The 19,330-nt window shown below is 44.8% G+C and overlaps 3 protein-coding genes across 3 annotated transcripts in view; 1 reads left to right on the top strand and 2 right to left on the bottom strand.

Annotated features, from left to right (window-relative positions):
- Positions 1–1,631: 1,631 nt before the first annotated feature.
- T265_01957 (hypothetical protein) overlaps positions 1,632–19,330 on the top strand; it is a gene marked incomplete at both ends in the record, with an annotated part of 29,819 nt that continues 12,120 nt past the window's right edge. The window contains 9 exons of the mRNA XM_009166095.1: positions 1,632–1,675; positions 1,715–1,860; positions 7,376–7,857; positions 10,649–10,690; positions 11,917–12,069; positions 15,398–15,514; positions 16,350–16,529; positions 17,411–17,507; positions 17,790–17,868. Coding sequence (XP_009164359.1) covers positions 1,632–1,675; positions 1,715–1,860; positions 7,376–7,857; positions 10,649–10,690; positions 11,917–12,069; positions 15,398–15,514; positions 16,350–16,529; positions 17,411–17,507; positions 17,790–17,868 — 1,340 coding nt within the window. The remainder of the gene's footprint in view (positions 1,676–1,714; positions 1,861–7,375; positions 7,858–10,648; positions 10,691–11,916; positions 12,070–15,397; positions 15,515–16,349; positions 16,530–17,410; positions 17,508–17,789; positions 17,869–19,330) is intronic.
- T265_01959 (hypothetical protein) lies at positions 6,520–7,056 on the bottom strand (the record flags this gene model as incomplete). Its single annotated transcript, XM_009166097.1, has 1 exon — positions 6,520–7,056. One exon carries the CDS (start codon positions 7,054–7,056, stop codon positions 6,520–6,522), a length of 537 nt encoding a protein of 178 aa, XP_009164361.1.
- T265_01958 (hypothetical protein) lies at positions 11,253–11,480 on the bottom strand (the record flags this gene model as incomplete). Its single annotated transcript, XM_009166096.1, has 1 exon — positions 11,253–11,480. The coding sequence occupies one exon, from the start codon at positions 11,478–11,480 to the stop codon at positions 11,253–11,255; it is 228 nt and encodes a 75-aa protein (XP_009164360.1).

Genomic DNA, 19,330 nt, shown 5'->3' with positions numbered 1-19,330 from the left:
TTTGGAGACCCTCCAGCTTTCGTCTCATTATTTCATCGATCACAAAGTTGAAAAGGAATGGAGAGAGTGGGCATCCCTGACGGACACTGCTTTGTGTGCGGAAGCTTTTGGAGAGCTCTCCGTACACTCTCACACGTCCGGAAGTCTGAGAATACAAAGAACGTATTATGTTTACAAACTTCCGGGGCATTCCTTGGTGGGCAAGCGTCTCAAGAAGAACAGACCGATCATCCGAGTCGAATGCGCCTCGGAAATCCAGGAATACTAGAATCGTGGGTCGCTTATACGTATGGCGTTGTTCTAGCACCTGACGCAGTGTGAAGATTTGGTCAACACAACCCCTACCAGGCCGGAATCCCGCTTGCTGCTCTCGAGTCAGCATCTCACGAGCCACCGTAAGGCGACGAAGCACAATTGACGCCAACAGTCTTGTTACAACCGGGGTCAAGCTGATCCCCCTGTGGTTACCACACTCACTACGCGCCTCTTTTTTGAAAACGGCCACTATCACCGATTCTCCCCAGTTGTCTGGGACAGACTCCTTTTCCCAAATGCAAGCAAACAGGTCGGACAAGGGCTGACTGTCACGAAGAGACTGGACCTTACCGTGGTGTGACGGTTTGCGCACCTCAGCGATCCATTGAGTTATACTGGAGAGTGTCCCGCGGCACTCACAGAGTCTCTCATACCAGGTTGGTCAATGGTTAGAGGTCTGACGAACACAGTCTCCAGGTTGGGGGTTGGAACATGTGGCGACTTGTAGAAATGAAATGGTAATGCATTTGCATTTCCCGCCAAACACCGCTGCCTTGCGGTTAGGCTTTTGAGCCAAAGGCTTTGGTTGAGTAATCGTCCTCCGTACAACCATGAATAGCACATACACAAACCTCACGCTACGGTCTTATGTTGGACTTTATTGGACCGCAATCAACTGCAGTGCCATCGAGGGGGTCTCCCGTGGTAGAGTATTAATGCAGCTTGGTATATGGATCCGATGAACGAAACAGAGAGGGAAGCTCGTAAATTATTGTCTGCGTTTTCGGGAAAACGACTCATTTGCTGAGATACAAAAAATGGTATTGAAATATGCTTTCATAAAATAGACAACATGTGCTACCGCAGTGGAATTTGATGGAAGTTTGTACTGGAAGAACCTTGCAGCATAACACTCCTTGCTTCGTATTGCCAAAGTGTACGAAATGTAAAAGGTTATGTACATCGAATACCTCATTTGATCTATCAGCGTAACAAGTCGGCCTGCATGCCCATTTTTAGAGGACAGCAGGGGCAATTTCGGTCCACGTTCTTAACGAATTGGTTCAGTGTATACATATTCAAGACATGCTTCTCCACATAGGAAACGCATAAACATGGGAGAGGCGTTTCAGAAATACTGTCAGGCAATAGTTGAGAAAATGTCGATACAGCCATTTCCGTTTAACACTTGTTCTATTTTTGTGTTCCATTTTTTAAGTGGCTGAACACACCAGTCTCTCGTTATCATCTACTGACTAGCAGCTCACTATACCTAGTTTCTTCTTTCACAGTCGGGCGAACTTCGTTTTCAAAGGTAATGATCATCGCTATCCGTGTTTTCCAAGCTGCTTATCTAGCGTTATCCCAGAAGTAACATGGACTTCGACCTAAATGCCGGATATGCTTCCATAAAAAGAGAGTAAGTTATATCTGATTTCAAAGCTATACTGTCCATCAGGTTCATAAAAAATGTCACAACACCCCCGCCCAAAGTTCCATCTAATCCTTCCGAAGGCGACGTTCCTGTGAAGCGAAGGCGAAAACAGGAGAAACTAGCCACCAAGTCTTTCGGTCCAATGAAATTATGCCCTTACGTCGTAACACGTAAGTCTGATATGGTTGTTCTGCTCAGTCCGTATACTGATTTTTAGTTGTCTTTCATGCTGATACCGTACTTTTTCTTAAGTTTGATAGTTCCACCTAAGTTCAGAGCACAATAGTCGCGATTAACTGTTTTGATATAATCTTTTGATATAATCTTATCTTATACAATTGGGTCAAGATAGCTCAGTGATTTAGGCGCCAGCTTACGCACCGGATTGTCCGTGGTTCGAATCCAATTTCAGTATCTCGACTGCTCCTGTTTAGACTTGGACTACCTGGCATTATCCCAGCTCTCGTGCCTCCTTTCATTGACATGACAACTACGCACCGAAAGAGTGGTACAGCTGAGCGATTATTTTCCTTTTTACGATTACAAACGTGATACAGAGATAGTTTTCGGGTAATCGGTTTTTGTTGTTATCGATGGTGCACTGAATCTCCCTCTCAGACGAAGTAATCATCGGCGTTTTCTTGGAAGTAGAATAAGATTGGACACCGTCTGGTTCAATACGTTCTGACTGTTGATCTTTGAATGTTTGAGCGGCACCCGATTATTTACACTGAGCCACTTGTTTGGCTGATCTAGTAGTGGTTATTATGGTGGTTTTGCAATTGCCTCATTCATATGCTTCGCTTCTCCGGTTATGATGTAGAATTGAAGGGCTCAGCTGTTTTCCCGAGCAAACACCAGATCGTATGACCCATACTCTTGAACTGGAAAACCATGAACAATCGGTTTATCCGTCAAGTTCGAGTTGCTCTTTTTGGTACCGATGAAGAGAACTGTCAGTTGTGCTGCACTTAGTTTTTTATGGAGTGAAACTGTTGGACGACGTGTGCCACTTTTGGACTGAAATGTTAGAACTCAAACAATTGTATTTGTTGTTGTGCAATAATGTGGGGGAACGAAAATGTTGACATATCAATGGGAAAAATGGTATTTGTTGAGTAGCTTAGGCAAAACATATTATCGTCAGCTTATTCCGCATACCGAAACCGCGGTCCGACTCCCAGTGGACAACGATTACTCGCAGAATCACATGCCACTTGGCAAACACCGTACATAACCAAAAATTCCGGTGCCATCTGAACGAAAGCATCAGCCACCTTGTGCTCCCACTGTTATTTTCTGGTACCGTTACTATTATTGTTACTATCATTATTATCATTGTTATTATTACTATGAGTGCTGCTGATCACACACTGTGCAGGGGGAAGAACTCGATACTGCAATTTCCGATGTTATAAGAGTTGTTAGATGTGCTCTGTGGATCCGGGCATGTATGCATTTTTTGTGCACATATGATTGCGACCACAAGAGACTGTCGGATTCATACGGTCGAGCTGGGAATATCTCCCAAAGCTGGTTCGACAAGGCCTTAAGCAAGCAGAACATTGTCCGGCGTGTGACACAACAGTTGTTTTGGTGCGCAAGTAAAGCAGCGATAAGAGGAGAGTGCGTATCTCTGAGAAATTGAATTTTTCAGTTGAATCAAGTCGTTAGTATGTCGATCAGTGCCAGGACCTCTTTTTGTGGTACAGTAAATAGTGATGCAATGAAGAGACAAATGCGCAGCATCCCGAAGATCTAATCACCGAAGTTTGTCCAATACTGGTTTGTAGGTATGGAGACTGGTCGACGGAGAGTACCTGTAATGTTAAGAGGACCAGTAAGATTTACACACCCAAAGATTAATTTTTCACTTACCCGATTATTCAGAAGTCTGTTTTGTGGATTCGGCTTAAGTCAGGTCGCTCATCACATCAGCAATGAAAGATACGCGATTCAATATTTTTTTAGAGCTTATGGCAATTCTGCCTTATATCTTGGACCCGGAGGTTACATGCGACTGTATCGGCCCCACTTCTGTGATAAAGTAGACAGTATAAGTCAGGCTTGTACAGCGAACGATTGGTTCTTACTTGGTGAATTCTTTTCATCTTATTCTGGCAGCATAACCTTTGGAGCAAGAGCATACCTCATTTGAATTTGTCGCCGGGTATGTGGAGTTTTTGACCTCGCAGCTTTCTTCGCAATTAACCATGAAACTAGTGGGAAAGTCTATGGACTATCACCGCTTTCGGCACACAGATGCACAAGTAGCTGCTCGCAATCGTCCACTGCATCGTATTTGTTCTGCTCAGCTTTCCAGCAGAACCATCGACTTAAAACCACCAACGTTACCCTCGGTATGAGAGGCCTAGCTCTCCCTAACACAAGTTAAGTTGGAATTTAACTTGGATCCAGCATCGTTAATGGTAGCGCGTTTGTCCAAGAAACGTTTTTTGAATCGTTAAAGACTGACTAATCGCGCACGCATCATCAATGACGCAATGTGCTCTGGCCTGGACGTATAGCTCCTGAACTGGTATCGGAAAGGCTATTTCCTCGATTTGCTGGAACCGTTGATCTATGGAGTACGTATTTGGATATGAATTCCAAATCAGTTGGATCCAATTTTCACAAACATCCTACCCGGGACATGTGAAATGCTGTTAGAAATACCCTGGAATAGATGCGATCGGAACAAAGATGTTGACATGTTGGTCACAACTACTCCTGGTCGAGTTTAGTAGAGTTTGAACGTTCGATCTCGCCCATTCTCGATGAATATGATTCGTACGTTTTATGTAGGATGAATCCATTTCGCCAGCAGCCCCATTCGTTCTTGAACGGACTTGAATCCAGGTTATAGGTCGACCAACTCGAGGCAATAGTCTCGTTTCGGTGGGGTAAGCGGTGTGCTGTTTCGTGAGATAAAAATGCTGGAAATCGTTCACTGTCCTTGTTTATGAATTGACTCTTTTACCTCTAAAAATTGAGTGAAATTATCATCAGGGGAGGACACAAACGATGCGCCAAGGTAAAGCCACTCGCTTCACATGCTTTAAATTTTCAAGTTCTATGATGAACACATATGCTGCTAAACCATATGGTCTCTGCGGGTGGGTATTGCTCCGGGGATGAGAAATCGTGCTCTCAAATTCCATGTGGAAATAAAGTAGGGTTTGTTCTGCTTGTTCAGGATACTAACGCCAAATCGCCATGACCCTGCAAAATTCTAGGCTTATTTCGTCCCAAAAATGTGTATTGCATGCACTGTAGTGTTGCAGTTGAGGGCGGTTTGCCTAGACTGATTCGAAAACAAGACTGGACTTCCTAATAATTGGGGAAATGGAAGGTCGATTCATGGGCATCTGAGGTATGCTGGACCCATTACGCGCTCTCTGATACACTCGAAGTTAATTGATCCGTGTCTCATCCACCGCTTGTCTCTAAACGTCAGTGGTCGGGTTTTTGTACTGTTGCTTATTCATCTCTGGCTTACACCTCCATTCACTGTAGTGCAAAACGAGGTTGTGGTATTAATCACCAGATCCGTCATCTGATTCAGTCAGAAAACGTGGAGTTGATAGAAAGTGCTCACACTCGACCCATATCGGCCCTATTGAAACACAAGAACGATTGCTGGACATTGTTCTGTCTGTGGATTATTTTTGCTTGTTTAGTGTAACATTCAATCAGATTCAAAGACAATATTTCCAGCCTGGCTTTCTGGTCGACTGGTTTCGTGCTTATGGTCGTATTCATTGATGACTCGAATCTACGTGCGTGCCTTGTTCCCTTTGCCTGCCCTGGCAACACTTTAACGCGCAGTTCATTAGCGAGCAGTTCATTGTGGTAATAGAAGTGTGCTTCTTTGTTCGGTTGCAGGTGTTGACCCGCCTATATTTAGCGTACCGTCGCTAGTAAGTTTCTTTTCATATAGACGTAATACACTACTAGTAAGGTTGTTGGGAACTCTTCGAAGAACTTCTAGCATCTTTATGAGTACTGTATTACGTCTTTACAATGTATTGCGACGTCTCAAATATCATACTAACTGAAACATGAAGCAGCCCGGTGCAGCATATTCAGTTAAAGAACATCATGAACGAGGGATTCAGCTAGGTTCCAAGTGAACCTCTTTTCAAAACCGATTTCGTATGCTGATGATTGTTTTTCATACAGTCATCTTCCTGAGAGCACCGGCAAGTTACCAGTAGGTCGTGTGAAGTCGTGCTACTGGTACCGTGGTTAGTACTATGAATTATATACACCAAATCAACTCCCACTTGCACGGAAACTTGTGGAACTTTTGGTAGGTTTAGACCAACTTCCACAACCTGTGGGAGTGTACCATATTTGACGTTAGCTATAGTTTAAGGGGTTATCGTATCCACGCGTGATTCCTCTTGCTTGTTTACATGGAACGAGAGGCATTGAACGTGACCGCTGACAGACTCGGTGCCACCACTACTTGCGTAGCTTGGTAACCTAGCGTCTTGTCGGTAATAGACGAGAGTATGTGCTGCCCGTAGACTCCGATGATAGTGAAACGAGGCACCGTGTGAGCTTTGATTAATAAGGGGATGTGGGTGTAGGTGTGTTTACATCAGTTTAATATTTTACTCTTATCGTTCGTCGTCCGATGGTAAGGTAATTCGGTGCTAGACCCTCCTCATCCAATGCCCTATTATCACACAGGTTCATCCACAGACATTTCCCCACAAGAAGTAACAGTAACGCCTCACTAAAGCACCTTTGAAGAGGGTTCGCTATTTTGTATTATCTGCAACGGTGTTCCACTTCACGCGGTGCAACTACGCTATGGGGGACTACTTCCATTTCTTATCAGATTTCCGGATTCTCCTTAATACAAAATCTCGTTTAGAGTGCTTGATTTCCAACCGAATGGGACTACGAGAGGTAACTGGACTCGGGCTACGGGTAACTGGAAGACTGGAGTTGTCAGTTCCACTGTATGTTGCACCGGCTGGCGGATGGTGCTGATGAGGCCATTTGAGACCATTGTAATCGTTAGCACCTGTTGTGTCTGAGATAGATTCAAAACATTTAATATCTTCCGTTTCAGGATCTAATACGGTAGCATCATCGGAAAAGTATGAATGATGGCTACGAGAGCGTGATTCATATATACGTTTCGTTCTGGAGAAAGTCAGTCGCTCAGAATTTGGCTTAGACTCATCAGTTTGCTCCAAACATTGTTTCTTTTGGACCTTGATGAACTTAGTCATTCCATCATATGGTCGCTTCGAACCCAATGGATACTTCGTCTTTGAAACCTCTAAATTTTCCTCACTGGGTTTTGAACGAGTGACCGACGATGATTTGGTTTTGGACACGCTGCCCATGAATTTTCGACTGCGAACGCTTAGAACTGACACAGGACTCTTTCCTCGCGTATTATTAGTAGACTGTGAAGACCGCGATGAATGTCAGTGACTAGCAGCTCTACGCTTCATAGCACTAAGTTGAGTTCGATCAGAACGGAATTTCGGATCACGCATATGTGAAGTCTGAATGCCTTTTGTTGTAGTTGTTCGTGCAGGATGTATTAGATTTTGAGTTGGCGCGTTGCTGGGTCGTCGAATCGTACTGAAAACTTCAATGCTCGGTCACCTCGATTGTAACCCCGTTTCTTCCAATTCCTTTTTCTCTGTCCAACTTCAGCCTTTCCGGAACCTTGCTCAAATCAAAACAACAGCACACTTGTCTCACGGACCTGTCCGTTTCTAGAAAAGGGTTGTCGGTATAGCCACGACGTAGGGGCTGCGCTGGCGAGCAAACGTCCTGATATATCGGGTAGCTGCCCAGTTCTGGCCAGTTTGGGACGCTGTGTTGCCGGTCCTTTCTGCCGTTGGGCATCCAGCCATTCCATGTTGAACGTCTCGGCGGTTGTCACGAATGAAGTCACAGAATCCTACAATAATTCACTAACTCCAGAAGTTCGGACTCTCCTGTATAAAAGGCAGTATGACTTTAACCGTGCTGATGCCATCACTCGAAAGCACTCGAGTGCTAATAAGCCTCATGATAACCACTCCGGAGCTGTACCCAACGGCGAACCAGCTGACAGCTCGGAATTAGTTCCCAAGATAGGCATGATTACGGATGAGGATTTGATCAAACCAAGACCACGTGAGAAAAAACAGGTCAGTTTCGTTAACTCTTGTTTTATTTTGTGCAATAATATTCCACTTTTGAGTGAATTTCAGAATTAAAAACTGATACGAACTTTGTCTCAGTGGTTTCCCGAGAAAGACTCCTAACAGAACCCTGGAAAGGTACCCGCGACAGGTGTTCGTTGTTAGGGTAACGAGCAATATACTCTTGATGATTAATTTATCCCAGAAACTGGTATCTAGAAGATCCTTGGCTTTATGTTGTTTCCTGATCTGATTGCTCCTCAAGCCATATACTCCGTCATTGTTATGTAGGCAGCAGGATATTTGCGCTAGTATTTTCGATCAGAGCGTCAGTACATCCCACTGAACTACATGAAAACCACTTAAGATCTTGTCACTTTTTGCCTGAGGCGTTTTCCTTGTGAAATGTCGAAAATAAACCCGACTACGGGTTTTGCTGCTCCCCGTGAGAAGCAGTTGTCGATCACACGTCAGCATGCATGTTCCCGTTACTGTTCCGACTATCTCATTGATCCCTGACAGGTTAGGAAAGCAAACTCGTCAAGTAGATGAACAACAGAAGGTATCTCACAAATATCCATACTCTCAGTCCGTATATTTCGTTGAACCGGGCTGACAGATCCTTTCAAAAGCCAACAATGATGCTGTTCCATTCAGTAGTAGCACGTCTTTTGCTATGGGAGATGTAGTGGTTTATGCACATCTACAACCCCCTCAACTACATTAGCGAGTTTATCATGCTATAGTGGCCAGTGCATAGATTTCGGACGAACACAGCTCTGTGGCCCTCCGGACTAGGTGTTTAAGCGTGTATGGCAATGTACTCCCTGAAAACTTGTACGACCGCTGCCTCGTGGTCAGGCGTTTAGGCCAAAGTCTTTGGTTGTCCGTCTGTGTAGATCTAGTGCCCTGATATTACCTAAGTTCGAGTACAACCATGAGCTTCACAGCCGAATACACTGTCTTGTTATATCCACCGTCTCCTTCCATCAACCTGATCGCCTTGTTATATATAGTAGGACGGGAAAGTGAAGGAAACTGATACAGTTAGCGCCCCTGTTCTCACACTTTTGCATACTTCTTCTCCACCCTACCTCAATGTGGGTACTAGCTTTGTTCGTTCTATCCCACTCTGAGTAGCAACTTCTGCACGTTCTTTTGTAGTAGCAACCCCAAATACCTCAAAACCGATTTTCAAACCTCTAAACTCGATCTTCAAGCACTCTGAAAAATGCACGAAAATGATGTACCATTGCTCATTCTTTGGATATCTGCACTTATGCGTACTGTTTCTCAGAAACAAGGACACAGAACGCAAGTAGTGTAGTTGAGCTGACTGCCCCTTTACTCTCCTTCCTCTCCCAGCTGCGCAAATCTGGTGATGCAAAGACTACTACAGATTGATCTGCCTGGTTCGGTATTGTTTTCGGCCATGGAGGGAAAGCGTCCTTGGTTGATGGGACACCTCCTTGCTAGTCACCTCTGCCCGATTTGTTTTGGTAACGTATGTGAAAAATCCCAAGATAGAGAGGTCCGTTGTCAAATCTGCGTACGACTCAGCGGACTGTAGCTCCTAGCCTGTCATATACAGCTTCTATGTTATTGCAGACTCAGCGACAGATCAACTCCGGTTGCAACCACAATGCAACCTGATGCGTGGTCCCACGCCAGGTAAGACAGTGTCTCCGCAGACCAGACCATACTTCAGCATGGTAAACCGAATAGACGGAGGAAGTGAATAATGCTGGATATGTCCGAAAGTTGTTACGCTTGATTCGTTTACCAAGTTTTCGAAAGCTTCTTGTCAGTGAAACCATCAAGAACTACAATGGCCCTCCGATATTCAGCAGAATAGAACTCTCGAACCGTTGGACAGAATACTTTGAACAATGAATTATGTTGACCACGTGCTACTTTCCATCTGGGCTGCAAGTCTTTACCGGGCTGTAAACATGGCCTTCGTCCCTTGTCTGTTGATCAGTGCTTCTAACCACGTTTGCTCAGTAGGGGATACCTCAGAAGTTTGTGATTGTAATCAACCTCATGTCCACATACATTTACCTACTTGTGTCACTTGTGAGGTCTAAACGGTACATCACTCAATCTGAAAGTTGCATGCACCAGGTCAGAGTGTGGGTTATGTTGAATGAACATGGTTCCTGCGAACGGACAATCTGAAGAGTTTTCAGACTTTCGGTCATTGAAGCGTTGCTGTTATCGGATAATGTCAGCGAAATCGTAACGAGATCATTAGAAGATGGATGTTTGTTTGTACCGCAGGTACTTCATTCGAAGACGGTACTCAACATCAACTGAGGTGACGCCGTCGTGTGCTACGCATTGTAGTATCATTTGCCAAAACCAGTGTTGTTCTGTGTCCCTTCTTCAGAATAACACAAACTGTTGAGTGGGCAACGTGTGCCTATGTGGAAGGGTGTTAAAGAGGTTGCGAATAGTTAGACTTTTGTTGGTGGGTTGCCTTTGACTGGCTTGGCTAGAGCCATTGCAAGAAATGCCGTCCCACCGACGTCAGCGGGGTTCCTACTGTCAGTTTGTGTTTGGACTTTCTGATAGAATAGCCGATGTTATAGATATCTTAGCTAACACCGCTTCACCACTTCTCACCTGAAGGCTCTAAGCATAATTAAACAAGCCTCCTGGTTGTACGGTAGTGAAGCATTAGGCTGAACACTGGTATTGTTGTCTGTGTTAATGATGACGAAGTAACTGTGTGAATACTGATTAACTTTATTGCACTAACTAACGAACCCTTACCTATCTTCTCACTTTCATCCAGATAGACTTTGTGAACAAATTGTACCTGGCTCCACTTACAACGGTACGTATTCCGAGTGACAGTATGTTGATCATTGAGTTATGCGATCCTATTCTCGTAATATTTCACCAAGCGTTGCCCAATATGTCTGTATTTACTTTTTGTTTCAAGGGCGCATTTAAAGCTGCGTTTCTTGGTGCCGATTCGCTCTCAGTGGTTTTCGCTTCTTCTTCAACGATTCGAATGGAAGGGTGACTTCGAAACTGATGTTTAGGTGGAAGTTGGAGCAGCGTTGATAAAGGACTCAAACGTGTAGAATGAAAACCGTAGAGTAGGCACTGGGTGCGTGAAGCGAACTTGTTTGCTGGAAGTGTTTTACCAGTTGATCTAACCTCTGTCGCACATATTCACTTTTCTCGGTGAAGCTTACTTTGGCTCGCTCCTGCTGGAGGATTAATCTGCTCTATCAATATCCCATACTGCAACTGCCCATACCCGACGATCTGCAGCAAGTTATGCACAGTTAATGACCCATTCTTGTTTCCATTGTTGGGCGCCGTAGATGGATTGGAGGCTAAGATGGTCGGTTTCTGATTTAACAGCTGGGTTAAAGACTTTAACTATTTCATCTCACTGTCGAGCGATCACGGTCGATGTATGCAGCTAGTGCCATCGGACCACTTTGGAGATCCGATCGTCCTACCTTGTCTTGGATGTACTCTCCTGTGATCAAATACCCCTCCCTCCTATGTCTCTTCGCATCACCATAGCGAGATCCAGCTTCCGTATAAGAGCATCGGTCAGACAGGGTTGTCATGCACTCGGACTGCAAAGCATCCTCTTCTGGCGGCATCCTTGTGCGTGTCCACTTGGATTTCGCTGTTATTTGTCACCCTTGATTAGTAGATAAACGACTGATGCATACAAGCGCCGTCACTGAGCGCTTTGCCTGACGACCTTTGATTTCGTCCACATACTTAATGGATATCAATTTGAGTTCGTGTAGAAAATCATCCGGATTGCCCTGTTTCTAATGTTCATCTTTTGGGTTTTGTTTCAAGGCGGCAGCTTAGCTTCACTGTTTTCGACCCTGAAATGCGTTCATCTTTTAGGTGCCTATGCGTCAGATACCCCTCTTTCGGTCGGTATTTTGTGCATCTCACATGCGGTAGTTGGATTGTCGTCTTTTTGAAGAAAAGTTAAGCAAAATTATGCTGACTATAAATCTGATAGTAAAAATCTGTATCCCAGTGACACTCCAGTTCGGATGCTGTCGTATTTTTCCCCAGGTTGGTAACTTACCATTTCGGCGTATATGCAAACGTTTTGGAGCAGAAATCACTTGCGGTGAGATGGCATTGGCTACGCAGTTGTTGCAAGGAAGACAAAGTGAATGGGCCTTGCTTCGTCGACACGAGTCAGAAGAGCTGTTTGGTGTGCAGGTTAGTTCTGTACCATACCAGCGCTAGTAGTGTAAATTTGAGTCCTGTGTCGAACTCGGCTGTCTTTTATATCATTCCAAACTTGTTTCGGTGTTTTATTTGGCTGAACGTTTTCCAATTGGTGTGAAACGCCATAATACCCTCGAGAGTTGACAGATGGACTTGCAAAATCGAGGAATTCAGATAGATGTATCTCTAGAAAATGCGATGGTTTTGGATCTATCGTGATTTGCGATGGAAATCTTCCTGATGCCCTTCTTCGTTTGCGAAGGTGCTAATAGAAACACACTTTCCGATGAGGGGATTTTGAGCTCTATTTCGACCCGATCTCGAGATAGCTCAGTGGTTAAGGCGCTAACTTACGAACCGGAAGGTCTGCATTTCGACCCCGGCCTCTGTATCTGGACTGCTGCTGTCTGGGCGTGGTGAATCTGGTGGTATCTCAAACCTCATTCTTCCTTCGGTGACGAGGCATCTACACGCCGATAGTTTGTTACAGTTGAATGATGAAGCCCAACGATTTGGGCTCAGTACTGCCTGATGCTAGGAATGACCCTGAACTAATCTTTCGCGCCACGGTTAAAAGTTTTACCAGCACAGTTCCGTTTTCGGCAAATAGATATTGGTCTATGGTATGGGGACCGAATGCAGTCCTATTGTTCGTTACAACCAGAATAAAAGTTAATAAAACCTGCCCATAGCTAAGGGTGGAAGGAGAAATAACCAATGTGGTTAATTGGACTACGTATAGATTGATGGCACCTTATAGAAAAGCCATGCAGTTGATGACTGCAAATGAGTCTCTGTTCTCACAAGTTTCACCTCTAGTTCAAATTTCCTAGCTGTGTGAATTCCTTGGCGGTCACATGGTCCGAAGCGTAATAGACAATTTGATAACCAGAGGGTCACGGAACCGACTCTTCGACGCTCATTTGACAGCCCCAAAAGGTTAAAAGGCCTCTTGTGGCCGGGCCTATTTAGTCAACGGAAGACTATGGGGTTTTGATCGTGCGGTTATACACTTTGTTTTCGCAACCATGCATCCGCAAGGAGTAAACGTGATTCCTGGTTTTGGCCCGCACTTTCATTTTACTGATGCAAGGCCCAACTTAAATGTTACCCATTATCTTGTATCACTCTGGAACCTCCAATGTGGAGCTGGCGTTTTTTGTTCGGTTTACTTATCTTGGCTGCCGAATGACTGTGCTGTGGAAATCAAGGTGGTAAATGCATGAACGAACCACAAGCACTACTCACCAGTGTGCATCACCTTTGGCCTCCGCAGAAGCCCGTAAGAGCATTCTTTATGGCTATGGGTCTTGTCCTCTCCAATCCGAGGAACTTAACCCGATTAAAATATGTGATCATCGATTTCCTCATGGCATATCGGACGCTAGCTGGTATGATATATTTTTACTCAGAATGGTGATGCGACTGCTGTTGCTGCCGCTAAACTTCTATCACTCATCTACCTGAGTAACATTTTGACTAAGCTGCCTGTATCCGCACACTTTTTCAGCTCCGTTCTGGATTGTCGCTATAATGAGAGGATCGAGAAGCACTCCGTCGCAGTTATCCTACACTGCCTAATGCATTGCTAAATTACAGTCGTATTGAAAAATTAGTAAAATCTTTGCTTTTCACGTTCAGACAGTTGCATAAAATATTGCATTGACCCATGTGTATACGCCCTCTCTTCTAAAATAGATTCATTTTTGTGCACGCTGTAAATAGCCTGTAGCGCTGGGCTACTCATTACTTATCATGAGTTCGTGGAGCAATAAATTCCTCTAACGCCTGGTTGATTATAATTGCTCATCATCCTTTGGTGTGGACTCACCGGAATAATTACGCCAGAGTAGGAGGACGATAGTTCAAACGAGAGTGGGTGACCATGAACGAAATGCCTATCCCGCAAAACCCCAAAAGTGCAATCCAAATAAGATGCTTCGATTTCATCCGGCACGTTGTCCATGAACAAGCAGCTCAGTCGAATTCTATTTCATAAACGCCGTGTTTTACTTGTCTAATCGGTAGTTGTAGTACAACATTTTCGTGGATTGTAAACTATCTCCAGCCAGACAGGACACGCCCACAATCGTGAACAGTTGCTCAATAAGGAGGCAGTGAGTCCAGAGTTCCTGCTGAAACGCGGTTTAGTACGACTGCATGCCGACCATTCAGACGTAAGACGTGTTAGGATCAGCGCTTCCAGCCAACAAGAGTTGCCCCACAAAGCTAATCAGAACGTGCAGGAAATATATGGTCGTGCTGGGAAGGCCTCACTGAAAGCATGAGCGTGGGTATTACCAACCTTAAGCGCACCACGGAACGGCGTTCGCATCGAGTTTTCTGGACTAACCCATGAACAGTATTTGTTTCCGTTGTGAATGCATGTTACAAACGGCCGGGTGGCATGTCTGTGCGTGCGATTTCAGCTATTTCAAGTATTTGGACTGAAGCATCTTATTTACGGATTCTTCGCCCGGAGCTTTGGCGCCGTGCACGGGTTCCGCAGTCAAATCCGACCATTTTTACGGATCCTTAATGAGTGATCGCGCCTGTACCACAACGTTGTATTCTGGTCATCGCTGTCGCAATTTGTCTCATTAGAGGAGAGAACTAGATAAACGTAGTCCAAATGAAAGTGAGAGATAATCAAAGAGCTGTTCAAGCGCTCGTTGCTGAACGGTTTTGTCCAGCCACTGGCCGGATGGTGGCGCGTTCGAAACTCTCTGATGCGTAAGGTTGATCATTCCAAATAGCGATGAAGCTTTTCAAGATTAGCTTGCTTCACTGACAAGACAAAACATCATTGAAAATGAAAGCTACAGCTGTTCAAGCGCTCGTTGCTGAACGGTTTTGTCCAGCCACTGGCCGGATGGTGGCGCGTTCGAAACTCTCTGATGCGTAAGGTTGATCATTCCAAATAGCGATGAAGCTTTTCAGCGTAGATTAGCTTCACTGACAAGACAAAACATCATTGAAAATGAAAGCTACTGTGTGAGTAAAAATCAGTCGGCCCTGAATTGATTAATATAACCGGTGGGAAATAGGACCTAGCAGTAACATATCCAACTGAAAGAGTTCCTTTGAGAGCGTGAGCAATGTTAACCAGTATGGCAAAAGCTTCGTGGCTTCTGCAACATGCTTTTCTGCTGAAACTAAGTTGAATAAATCCGGTTAAACTCATTGAGAAAAATACAGTGTCACCCGACAAATCAACTTTGTGGTTTCACCTCGTTACGCTTGTCTTCATCAGTGTTTGTCGACCTGGCTACGTTGCTCAGCACGATTCCGTAATGCCTATTCCTCTCACTTCTTTCAGTTGTGTGGCGGACACACTGATACAATGACGCGAGCGGCTCAACTGATTGATGAACAGTGCGAAGTGGATTTCATCGACGTGAATTGCGGCTGTCCCATCGATATGATTTGGCGGAAGGTAAGGGAGTATTCGGCTGGTTTCGTTTCTTCAGGCTGAGGTTTGCTGTACACTCTCTGACTCTTGTTCTCGTGTGTGTGACATTTGCACCCGTTTTTTTACCGGCGCAGCTCTAGGCCTCCATTTTATATATGCATCCTCACCAGGTTATGTGCTAAACGAGCACTACTCAACTATTTACATTATGATTTAACACTGAAGCTTAGAACCCTAATTAGCAAGGTCGGTGTTGTTCTCATAAATGGACAAAGGGGAAATGCGCAAGTAAAATAGCTCTCATGTAGCCGTATCTTTCCGCTACAGTACAGCCTTTCTCATCTCCACTCTGCACCCGTTTGCCAACATTCTGGTGACACCGGCTAAGCGTGGGCTACTCTCGCCATGTGTAGTCCGGCGGGCGAAACCTGTCACTTGGACCATTGGAACCCGATTTGCAGCATAAACGGAGTGCAGCTAAAGCGCTCACTTATTTCGAACATTATAATCACAAGCTGTCCAACATTCGGCTATATGATTACTGTCTGGTGCAAACCACGCCCTTCAGACCCTGCTTCACTTCCGCTCACTTTTACTCGTGGTGTTCTTCATTTTATACTTTTTCCGCCAATTAAACCTGTCTGGAACACGTAAGTCGGAAGGTTTGGCAATCCTTTGTCTAGCTGGTAGAATGCTGGCACCTATCCCCTGAATAGGATACAACATTTATATCAGTACGACACGTTTTATCAGCCCCACTTCTCTCTTCGGTTCCCCCTTATAAGGTGGTATTCAATGCATCGCTCATGATTATTCGTTCTCGTTTTCCACTTCGTCGCCACCACCATCACAACGAAAGGGTGCAGGTTCTGGTCTGTTGCAACATGGATCGCGCCTTGAGTCCATCGTGCGGGGTATGGATTCCGTCCTCACCACCGCCCAGGTAACCGTAAAACTGCGTTCTGGTGTCCGTGAGGGTAAAAATACAGCACATCAGCTGATTCCGGGTCTCAGGCAAGCTGGTGTCTCACTCATAACAGTAAGTTCTCTCTTGTTGTCATCACCTCATGCTGTCCGCTTCGCCACAAGTTAGAATTCGGTTCATTTGGAACTGAAGCTGTACAGCCCATTAGCCAAATTCAGATCACCTCTCGGAAATGTCCTGTTTTAGTTTCAAAATCCCATTTTTGATTATTTTAGTCTCTTGTTCTCTAATTGTGAGTTAAAATCCTTTCAAACAGAGACTTAAAAAGCCGCTATAAAACCACGGCATCTGACTTATGATGTGCCCATGCTCAGTTAGAAAAATCGCAGCGGTCCGGGTTATTTTCATCTGTGTCTCAACTCGTGAACTATCTTGCACCTAGGAACGCGTGCTTCTCTCCATTTCATGTTTCCTTATAGACTTGAGCTTATCACTCAGTACTTCATTACTTCATTGAAAAGTCTTTTGCAACCTTTAAACCTTTCATTACTTCCGGTATCACCTTCCATGCTAACCACACATCCGTAGGTGAAAAGTGTCCTGGTTTAGTCGACCTGTTAAGTAATACTTATACTTTAGGGTGAGGAAATTTTCATGATGTATAGGTTCTCAGAACACCTTAAAACGGTTATCCGGTGGGCGGGGTTACCCCGCACATTGAGACGCTGAAAGATGAGTGAGGTGTGGTGCGTCAGACGCCAACATGAACAAAATATTACTCAATTTCTTACACGATTTGGTCCACTCGCTCTACTTTCGGGTTGGTTTATATTGACGTAACACCATAACACCCAGCTCTTGATGTGATATAAGAAGCACAAGCGCTCTCAATTCAACAGATGCTTGAAGCAACACCACGATGACATGTTACACTTTCTCTTCCATTCTGTGTTATGTCGCACTCTGTTGGTCAGTGTTCTTTCACCTTCCTCTAGATACACGGCCGAAGTCGTGAACAACGCTACACCAAGCTTGCCGACTGGGACTATGTTAGACAATGTGCGGAAATCGCACGTCCCATACCCGTCTTCGGTAAGCGTACTTTGTGTCATTTCGAGTTTAGCTAGTTTTGGGTTCGTCGAAGCGTGAAGCTAAATTTCTCAGAGATATCCTCTATTCTCAACGCGGATCGTCGTTTCAAGCAACTGCCTACTTGGCCAGACAATTCGGTTCTTCACGAGTACTTAGATTTGGAAGGAAATGGAAGGAAACGGATGGCCACATAATCATCCCGCTCATAGTTCGCGTTTACTACTATTTAACCACTCTTTCGTTTTTGCTTTCACCATTCGCTTGTCCGTTTCGTCCTTCCAGGAAACGGTGATATTCTTTCATTGGAAGACTATATGACCCACAAGGAATGCTCCGGAGTTTCGGGCGTAATGATCGCTCGGTAAGTTGTTTGTTTCCTCAGTGGAATAACACGCAGATGATAATCTTCGTCGTGGGATTTTCCCACTAAAAGCTGTTGCCAATGTATCATTCACCACCATCCCACGACGCTCCCCTTAGAAGAAATTTTCAAGCAGAAATTACCTCCTAAAATGAAGCCGTTTTGGTTTTATTAGATGTTTATACAGTGAGAATCGTATCTACAAAGAGTGACCCAGACAGAAACACTTTCTTGGTCTTTTGCACTTATGGAAGAATAACACACTCGTTTTATGGGCCGTCAGATAAATACCAGATCCTTCAGACTACTTGTTTTCTTTATTAGATCAGATCTCCGAAAATAGGCCAATGGAACGAACACATTTCTCTCTTGTATCTTCACCCTCCCTTTCTTCGAAAAATGACGTCATAGCGAAGTTTTCACACAATTCCATTTTGACCCTATCTGTTGATTTTATGGGGGCAAATGAACTAGTGAGTGCCGCGTAAAGTTAGCCCGCCGAGTGCACTCTCCCGACGCAGCTGCTATTTGAAGGACTTTGGCATTTCACAATATATTTCAGAAATTTGAATTAGTGTGAACTCTGTAGAAATCTGATGGTTCGATTCACAAAGGGTTCTGTCGCAGAAGCAAACTAGCAAGTTTGTTCAGGACATGTACTGTGTACAGTTCAGGTCTGCTTACACTAATCTGGACCACCGAAAAACGAGGTGAATAGAGTCAAATGGAGTTCAACAGAGGTCACGAAATTCTTCTTGACTTACTTAACCTAAGTATCAATGTGTGTTTGTTGTCATTATTCACTGGATCGCACATTATGTCGTCCGTCTTGTGAAAATCCTCCTTCTGTCTGTCCATGCAAGTAAGCTATCCTAAAGGGAATTTTTACGGAATCTCCAAGTGGTTAACTTCAGGTCATTTGGTACTAGTCTACTTTGGTCGTTGCTTCGTTCGCTGGGCTATTCAACTTGGTTGCAAACGTCTCATTGCCAATCGAGGTGACATCAACAGCACGTCTTTGGAAAACGGAGCGAGGCGTATAAGTCCGTTAGTAGTTGTGCGCAGAGTGGTGATGTGCGTGTGGTCATATGCTTGCTGGCAGCGACACCGACCAACAGGGCGGTTCTACTGGTGGGTCCGTCATGTGGTGTTCTGATTTGTCAGTGTCCACGTGACCCCTGAGCTCAATCTCTTCTACCTTCATCCATCAGTCACCACCGGAGTGAGCTCTTACCCTGATCCACCCAGTATCCACGCTGAAACCTTCTCTGATGTACTCGTGGAAGTCATCATCATCATCATCGACAGCATGACATCAGTGTTCAACACCAATGCTTCACTGCCGTAGCAATTCATGGTTGTACGTGGGCTGGGATACTGCCAGGGCGCCCACACCTAGACAGGAGGACGATTAGGGTCCTCAACCAAAGCCTTTGGCTCAAAAGCCTAACCACAAGGCAGC

This window comes from Opisthorchis viverrini (assembly GCF_000715545.1).
Source record: "Opisthorchis viverrini unplaced genomic scaffold opera_v5_22, whole genome shotgun sequence".
NCBI classification, from domain to species: domain Eukaryota; kingdom Metazoa; phylum Platyhelminthes; class Trematoda; order Opisthorchiida; family Opisthorchiidae; genus Opisthorchis; species Opisthorchis viverrini.
The sequence above is the reverse complement of the archived record's forward strand: the minus strand, read 5'-3'. Positions and strand labels throughout refer to the sequence as shown.